Source organism: Nicotiana tomentosiformis, chromosome 11, assembly GCF_000390325.3.
Source record: "Nicotiana tomentosiformis chromosome 11, ASM39032v3, whole genome shotgun sequence".
Lineage (NCBI taxonomy): Eukaryota > Viridiplantae > Streptophyta > Magnoliopsida > Solanales > Solanaceae > Nicotiana > Nicotiana tomentosiformis.
This window is the reverse complement of record NC_090822.1, coordinates 127,865,796-127,874,239: the sequence shown is the minus strand read 5'-3', so window position 1 is coordinate 127,874,239 and position 8,444 is coordinate 127,865,796. Positions and strand designations below refer to the sequence as shown.

Below are 8,444 nucleotides of genomic sequence, written 5' to 3'. Positions count from 1 at the left end.
CCCCATCCCGTTTAGAATTAAGTGGGATGGGACGCGGGACGGGACCGGGATGGGACCGGGACGGGACAGTCCCGTCACGTTGGACAGCTCCGTCCCGTCCCGTCACGTTGGACAGCCTTACTTCTAACACAAAAGGATGTATATGCCACTTTCTCAAATCTCAAGGGACTAACTGCTAGTTTCTGGAACCTCAAGGGGTCTGTGAAAGTTACACCTATAAAATACCCAAAATATTAGAATGATGTAAATTTTTCTAACGTCCATGGAAATTCCCAATGCTGAGAGATAACCAGTCAAAATTGCTCACCAAAAGCAAGCCAAACGATCTTCACTTGTTTATATTCTATTTTCAGACCAAAAACACTAGTGCCACATTGACTTTAATCACTACAATGACTAGCTACCACCCTATAGTCAACCACAAAGAACGATTTGTCACTGTAATACTCAATTCATTTGACTTCACCTAACCACTAGAATGACTTGACTCCTATTCTAATCAACTAGAAAGGCAACTGATTTGTGATTTCCGTACACAATCCATTGACTCAACTAGTATGGGCAAAATTATCTTCCTATAAAACCATATTGTGCTCATTAATGCCTTACTTGAAGAAAAAGAACTGATAGTTTGACAAAAGAATATTTCAAAGAGTATTCGAACCAACCATGACTAAACTATGCCTACTGCTTCTTTCACTGGGATTTCTTAGTTTCTTTAGAGCTGCTTTTTGCTGTCCAATTGATCAAAAACAAGCCCTTCTCAAGTTTAAATCTGCATTCCTCAAGAATGCTGCTGTTAATTCATCTTCTTCAGATGGTTTCTTCAGCTTTGCACTAGAGGACTGGAATTCCACCTCCGATTGTTGTACTTGGGATAGAGTCATTTGTGACTCTAAATCAAATTCTAAAGCTGTGATTGCTCTCTATCTGGATTCCCTTGTTTCTCTTCAATCTCTTGAACCTGTTGCGGTCAGTTCTTCTGTTTTGGCACCCCTTTTCGGAATAAAATCTTTGATGATGCTTATCTTGTCCTCAAATCACATAAAAGGCCAAATACCGGGTGAATGGATCGCCAGTCTTGGAAACTTAGTTCATCTTGAGTTGATGCAGAATAACTTTACTGGCTCTATTCCTCCACAAGTTTTTCACTTAAGGCACCTCCAATATCTAGACTTGAGTGAGAATTTGCTTACTGGTGTTTTGGTTCCTGAAGTAGGATTTCTTCAAAAGTTGAGAACATTGAAGCTTGATGACAACTTTCTTGGTGGAAACATTCCCGTGGAGATTGGAAACCTCAGCAAGATTCAAGAATTGTCCCTCAGAAACAACCACTTTTCTGGTGGATTCCCACTTTCTATATTGAACTTGAAGGGATTGCAAGTGTTGGATTTAAGGGAAAATCTATTTTCACAGCAGATTCCAACTGAGATGGGGAGCTTGTCAAATCTGTCTACTTTGGCCTTGAGCAAGAACAAGCTGACTGGTGTCATTCCAAGTTCAATAAAGAACATGACCAAATTGGAGACTCTTAAATTGGATAACAATATGCTTACTGGAGAGATTCCATCTTGGTTATTCCACATGAAGGCTCTGAAAAATCTGTTTCTTGGAAAAAATGCATTGAAATGGAACAACAATGCCAAGATAGTGCCTCAATGCATGTTATCTGGACTGTCCCTTCAGTCTTGCGGCCTTGTAGGACCGATCCCAGAATGGATTTCTTCACAAAGAAGTATTGATTACTTGGATTTGAGTGACAACAAGCTCGTAGGAACTTTCCCTCAGTGGCTTGCAGAAATGGAACTTGGAACTATTATTCTGTCAGATAACAATCTAACAGGTTCTCTCCTTCCTAGTCTCTTCCATTCCAGAAGTCTATCTCTTCTTGACCTTTCAAGAAACAGGTTTTCGGGGGAGCTGCCAGAAAACATGGGTAATGCTACCACGATTATGGTTCTCATATTGGCTGAGAATAGTTTCTCTGGAAAAATTCCGAGCTCCATCACCAATATTTATCGCTTGTTACTGTTGGACTTGTCAAAGAACAGACTTTCTGGCACAATTCCATTTTTTGATCCAACTTCTTTTGTTGCGTATGTTGACTTATCCTTTAATGACTTCTCCGGTGATGTTCCTCTAACCTTTTCACAAGAAACCAGAATTTTAGCCTTAGGGGGAAACAATTTTTCAGGGAGTTTGAAGAGGAACCTGACCAATTTTTACATGCTTGAGCATCTTGATCTTCATGACAACAGAATCACAGGAGAATTCCCAAATTTTATCTCAGAAATGTCCACACTTAGAAGCTTGAATTTGAGGAATAATTTCCTACAAGGTTCAGTTCCTTGTAGCATTTCCAACTTAAGTAAGCTTCAAATACTTGACTTGTCACACAACAGCTTCACTGGAAGTATCCCTTCAGAGGTCGGAAATCTAGTTGGAATGATTGAAACGCCAAGTACGTTCTCATCAATTTCATTCATTTTCACCTTCTCAATTGAATACACTGACCTGATAGTGAACTGGAAGAGGTCAGTACAAGGTCTGTCATCGGGTGCCAGCATCGACATCTACTCTTGGCTGGACTTGTCAAAAAACCATCTTTCTGGTGAAATCCCATCTTCTATAGGCAAACTTAGAGGCCTAAAGATGCTTAACATCTCTTACAATGGCCTTAAAGGCAAAATTCCAGCAACTGTTGGGAATTTAGAGAATCTTGAGAGTTTAGATTTGTCTCACAACAGTCTCTCTGGTCCAATACCGCAATCCTTTACAAAGCTTCAACAACTCACCACTCTGGATGTCAGCAATAACCATCTAAAGGGTAAAATCCCAGTTGGTGGCCAAATGGATACAATGGATGATCCAACTTATTATGCTAATAATAGTGGTCTTTGTGGCTTCCAAATTCAACTGCAGTGTCCTGAAAACAAGTCACCACAAGCAATGGAACCAGAGAATGAGAGCAAAGAGCCATGGTTTGCATGGGAAGCAGTGTGGATAGGATTCCCAGTTGGTTTCCTTGTATCAATTTTAGTCATATTTCTTACTGGACTTTTCACCCCCAAGAAGCCTACACAACAGCGTAGCCTCCTAAGAAGGCACGCTCGGAACTGAAGCAGTTGCACTTTAAATTGGTGATTCCCTTGAAGATACATAGTACAGATCAAGAAGCAGCAGAGAATTAGGATAGTATAGATAATGACGAGAAGAGTAATTGCCTCAGTTCTCTTACACAGCTGCAGTGGAACCTTTCCTGCATAATTTTACTAATAAATATTTCCATTATGAGAGTACATTCTTTTTCCTTTTTGGGGTACCTTGAGATGGCTATGAGGTTGCATTTGAGTGCTAAAAACAATAGACTTGAGTGCTAATTCGAAACCAAAAACTCTCCTAACCCACTAAGATTTTAATGGCCTATCCAGGTCAGTAAAATTGCCTTTTTCTTTTCCTAATATGGTTCTAGTATATGTGTCTACTGAAGCAAGGCTTATGTCTACCACTATGTTTAATTATCCTAAATATCATTCTAACTGCTTACAAAAATGGAAGAGTTGTAAAATCTCAACTGAAAAAGAAAGGAATGATATGCCGCGAGAAGCAGATCAGCCAAACATGAAATTGAAATGAGCAATCTAAAGCATTTGCAGCTTTAGAAATCTCCAAATTCTTGACTTTCCAGGAAACAATACAAAACAACCCGTCAGAGATAAGAAATCTTACTCTGAAGAAAAACCAGCAAGATCTTCATATACTTCTCCGCCGACAAAAGATGTACTTCTTAGCTTATAATACAATAGAAAAATATATATCGCAGCCTAAGCTCTTTTTTGAAAGAAAAAAAAAATTACTACATGAACTATTTGATTTTACTGATAAAGCTGATCATTGGCGGCAATCTGTTTGTGAGAATGAAGAGGAATTATAACTTGTTACATCTTCAAAGTTAAGCTTGTTTATCCCTCTAATATTCCTTTCATGATCAAAAGCAGTTTCACTGATGCACAATATATTATTGGTCTACAAAGCTGAAACTCATTCAAAGTTTATTATTTGGAGAAAACAACAGAAACAATACATGCTGCTTGTTCTTTATAGTTCAACATTTGTGCGCACAGCTTTTTCAGTAGCCTTCAGATGCTAGAACCAGAAAACTTACTGCAGGAGAAAACAGTTAGTTTGTGTGTGGTTTTATTGCTCAGAAGAATCAAGCAAGAATAAAAGCTTCACGTGTTTACAACAGGGAACAATTGTCAGTTGACATGAATTCTCACATAAGAAGCTTGAAGTGATCACGATCCGCAATGGCAGGAAAGTGATACATGAACAACCTTCATTCCCGTGTAGGATGTTCCCCGGATAATGAAATGTACTCAAATGAGGAGTCTAGCTTTGAAATGACAGCATCAACTCCGCTTCTACTAAAGCACGGCATGGAAGAAATTCTCGATGTAAATGCAATAAGAATAGCAATTCTGATGGAAGCATGCTTAGATGAGTGACTTTAGCGCCTGTAACTTTTCTAATCATGAACAAAGTTCCCGTGCACATGAAGTCAATTCCTCATTGTCTTCTGTTAGGTTAAACTGCAGCCCTACTTTGGAAGTAGTTTCAGGAAGAAGCTGGTTGAGCAGCATCAAAGAATAATGCATAGACAATGTCTTGTCTCCTCTTCAGTGTCAGTATCCCCCGTTTCACTGCAGATAACATCATCTTAACAGTTAGCTTACTATTAAAGGAACAACCCAAGAGGGAATTAAACTGAAATAGGATTTAGACAGAACACAACTACAAAAGTGAAAAGGAAATTACTAATGGAGTATTAATTCATCTAATTTATTTTCATAAAAGAAGCAACGAAATCTTTCAGGCTCCTAATTTCTCTAGCATGATGTAAAGAAAATCCATCCACCAGGAAAGCAGACAGACAGAATTTTGGTACTAAATGTGACATCACATCATGCTTCTCTAAGTCTAGTCTGTAACAGAAGGAATGCAGCCACTAATTTTATGTTTCTGAATGGTTAGATCGTTATGTGTTTCACTATATTCCTGGAGAAGTAAGCATTCCCTCTTTCATATGATTAGAATGCATTTGTACCAATGCCTGTACATGCCATTTCCATCTTCATGTCCAATCAACTAATTGCACAAGATCAATTCACTTAAGGATAGCTCAATAAATAGCTTTTAAATTCTAAGCCGTAAATCCTGTTCTACAAAACTGCACTAAACGGGCTTTAAATAGCTCAGAACTTGACACCATCTCCACTTATCATTAATGAGGCAGGCAGTTAATAGTTTTAAATGGCTAGAAAGCTGTTTGTACTTTCTAGAAAATCTCGCCAACAGCTTACTCGACAAATACTTTATATTAGCATAAAATATAACCTAAAATTGAGTCAAACGCGCTTCAGTTGGGTCATAGCTTGACTGAGTACCATCGTGAGCCAATTCGAAGGCACACATCTTCCAGTTCGACATTATGACCTGTAGAATCTTATCACATCTTCCAGTTCAACATTATGATCCATAGAATCTTAGTCATGGCAATCAATGCAACTTTCTAATCACACCCTTTTAACTCTCCCCAGCCCAGATTCAAAAAGCCTCATACTCGTTTAGTATAGGCAAAGAAAGTAACAAAAATCCTAGACTGCAAAACACAGGCATTGCACATTAGTACTGTACTTATCATTGTTCACTCACGTCCCATGTCCAACTAGAAATTGTTCTGCGCAGAACTTCATATTCCTATCACATGCCTAATTTCTATTTGGTCTTTATTTTGTTCAGAAATCAAAGATGTTCAAACTTCAAGCAGATAGATCTCAATAATATATCTAAGTAAATCCAACAACCTGGATCTATATTCTCCAAATTTTGTCATATTTACCCCTTAATTTAAACCCCAATAACAGAATTAACAACTCACCTCAATTGAGCAGAAACATTTTTTGTGCAAAAAAGCTGATCAAAGTAGAGCCAAATGTAATGCTGTTCTCAGCAAGAACATACCTGGATTCAAACTCCTTGATCTCAGCAAGTTCTTTCCCTATGTTATCCATCCATTGAACTCTCTTCTTGCCAATCTCCTTAGAAGAATTAGGGCTTTTCCTAATACAGCTTTTAAGATCATTTTCAGGAAGTTGGTTTCCATCTAAAGGACTCTCTTCTTTGACCTCAGCAGCAACAGATTGTTGATCAGAAACAAGTGTTGGAGTGACATGTGGGCCACTTTCCAGTTTCAATGGACCTGAAGTGTAAAGATGAGCAGCAGAGGGTTTACAGAAGCAAATAAATGGACAATGGATTTTGCAGAACAAAACCCTCATCAAACTGCTTTCCTTCATCAATAATTCATCTCAAGAATGACCAGTAGCAGCCCATTGCAAACAACCCCACCTAGTAGAATTCAAAAAAGATCCAATCTTTGACTTCATAAAGCAATTGAAACAACCAATTTTTCATAACAGAAACAATTAATTAATCCAATTACACTTTGAACTGACACTTTGTACACAGGAAATAATGATGTCCCAAATTCCAAAATCCAGCAGAAAATTCTTGTGCTTCATCCAAGTGAAGAAAAAAAAACTACTGAGCAGAAGAAAATAAAATAGAAAACAAAACTAGTGTATATATTTAAAGAAAGAAGCAGAACCAAGAAGCAATAGTTTTGGAATTTGGAAGGGTTCTGATTGTAAAATGAACACCTCTCAATCAATCATCATAATGTCCAGAAATTCTGCTTCTGTATTTGTTTTTTATTCTTGAGACTTATTTTAATGAAAAGAAAGGGACGTGTCTTGTAGTTACATACTACTTTTTAAGAGAGAGAAAACAAAGGTGCTTCCATCTAATGGTGAAATGACTGTCCTACCCTCTGATGATTCATTGATGTGATTCATTCACTTCACAAAACATCCACTTCCTCCCAAAGAAAAACCAAATCCAAATAATGGAAGGCAGAAGAATTCTATCTGAAGCTTGAGTTAAGTATCAGAAGGAACAAAAAGTAAGGTAAAGCTTAGCTGGAAGAAACTACCGGCTGATTTATGAAGAAGATGCATACCAAATTTCATAACACTCCAAAACATGGCAACTGTACCCTTCCCTGTTTATTTAAACTACCACACAAAAAATACTGAGATGTCCCTTTTGAAATTGAAAGCTGCTTTCTTTGTGGTGTTAGTAAGTCTTTTCTTATTTCTTTTTTCTATAAAATTGTCACCAACCACCATGATAATAATATTTATTGTGAACATCCACTCATGTGTGATTTATAAATAACTTGGAACTTTGTACAAAGTACAAACAAACAAAGCTTATAAATAAAGAAATGAATAGGGATCTTCAACAAGGTCTTGGGAAGATTAGGTCAACAAGACAAGATATTGTACAAGAAAAAGAAGAATATATGCAAACAACCAAAGACAATGTTAGAGTTTTACTAAAAAAGATACATAGTGGTTTGCATGATGTAACCCCACTTTAAAAGTAAGCGTAACCAACTTTATTATTAAGTTATATATTTATTTAAGGGTAATAAGATAATGAGATTTGTGACTTAAAACAATACAAGAAGTCTTCAGATTGATATCCAAGGTCTTGCATATATATATATATATATATATATATATATATATATATATATAGTCCTTACTTTAACTTTCGTGTTTCCTCTTTTTAGTTTTCCTTTCTTTTCTTGGTCATATTGACTTCATTTAAAATGTTTTTCGACAGAACCTTTTTTTTCTTACATTTTATAATATCTATATTTACTTGAGTGTTGATGAATATATAGCATATCAAGGCATTCGAATTCGATTGGTGGGTTATGCAACCTTGTGTGAAGCCAGTGAACAAAAGAAAAGAATCTAAGTATTACTTTGAAAGGCAAACTATTTTATAGAGCATAACCTTGAGGGGAAGTGTTAAGGAAAGTATCATAAAAAATTATTTTTTAAAAAAATATTTTCTACTCTCTAAATAAATACTAAAAAAAAATTTTTGAAAAAAGTTCTTCACTCACCAACGAAACAAGAGAAAATAAATGATAAAATCACTCATTTTTCAGGATCGTACCAAACACACAAAAATAAAAATGAAAAGCAATTAAGGATATTGCACTGGTTTCTTCTCCTTAATTAATGGACGGGCAAATAACCTTTTAACGGTTCTTGGGGCCAAAACTTTTTCATTGCCTCCATTGCTCTCACTTTAGAAAGGCAGACAATAGTTTATCAATACACTTTTTCCTGTCCTGGCAATATTTCAAAGTAGACTACTTGATTAATCTTTGGTTTTCTTGGATTCATTTCCCATATAGCTTTTTATTATTTTCTTTTTCCTTTTGGCAATAGATATCATTTTCATACAATATATAGCCATTTATTACGCCCTTGTTTACTTTTGGCTTTTCTCTAAATTTAGAT

General features: G+C 36.5%; 2 protein-coding genes across 3 annotated transcripts; one reads left to right on the top strand and one right to left on the bottom strand.

Annotated features, from left to right (window-relative positions):
* The first annotated feature begins 368 nt into the window (after nt 1–368).
* Nucleotides 369–3,299, top strand: LOC104115660 (receptor-like protein 46). Its single transcript, XM_009626334.4, has one exon. It carries the CDS (start codon nt 670–672, stop codon nt 3,118–3,120), a length of 2,451 nt encoding a protein of 816 aa, XP_009624629.1. The 5' UTR covers nt 369–669; the 3' UTR covers nt 3,121–3,299.
* Nucleotides 3,300–4,035: 736 nt separating this feature from the next.
* LOC104115658 (uncharacterized) lies at nt 4,036–7,234 on the bottom strand. Of its 2 annotated transcripts, none has more exons than XM_009626333.4 (3): nt 7,082–7,234; nt 6,025–6,411; nt 4,036–4,703 (listed from the first exon to the last, which is right to left on the bottom strand). In XM_009626333.4, the coding sequence occupies exons 2-3, from the start codon at nt 6,357–6,359 to the stop codon at nt 4,643–4,645; spliced, it is 396 nt and encodes a 131-aa protein (XP_009624628.1). In that variant the 5' UTR covers nt 6,360–6,411; nt 7,082–7,234; the 3' UTR covers nt 4,036–4,642. The 2 variants fall into 2 exon arrangements, with proteins under 2 accessions (XP_009624628.1, XP_009624627.1); XM_009626332.4 differs by lacking the exon at nt 7,082–7,234 and adding an exon at nt 6,890–7,038.
* Between the last annotated feature and the right edge of the window lie 1,210 nt (nt 7,235–8,444).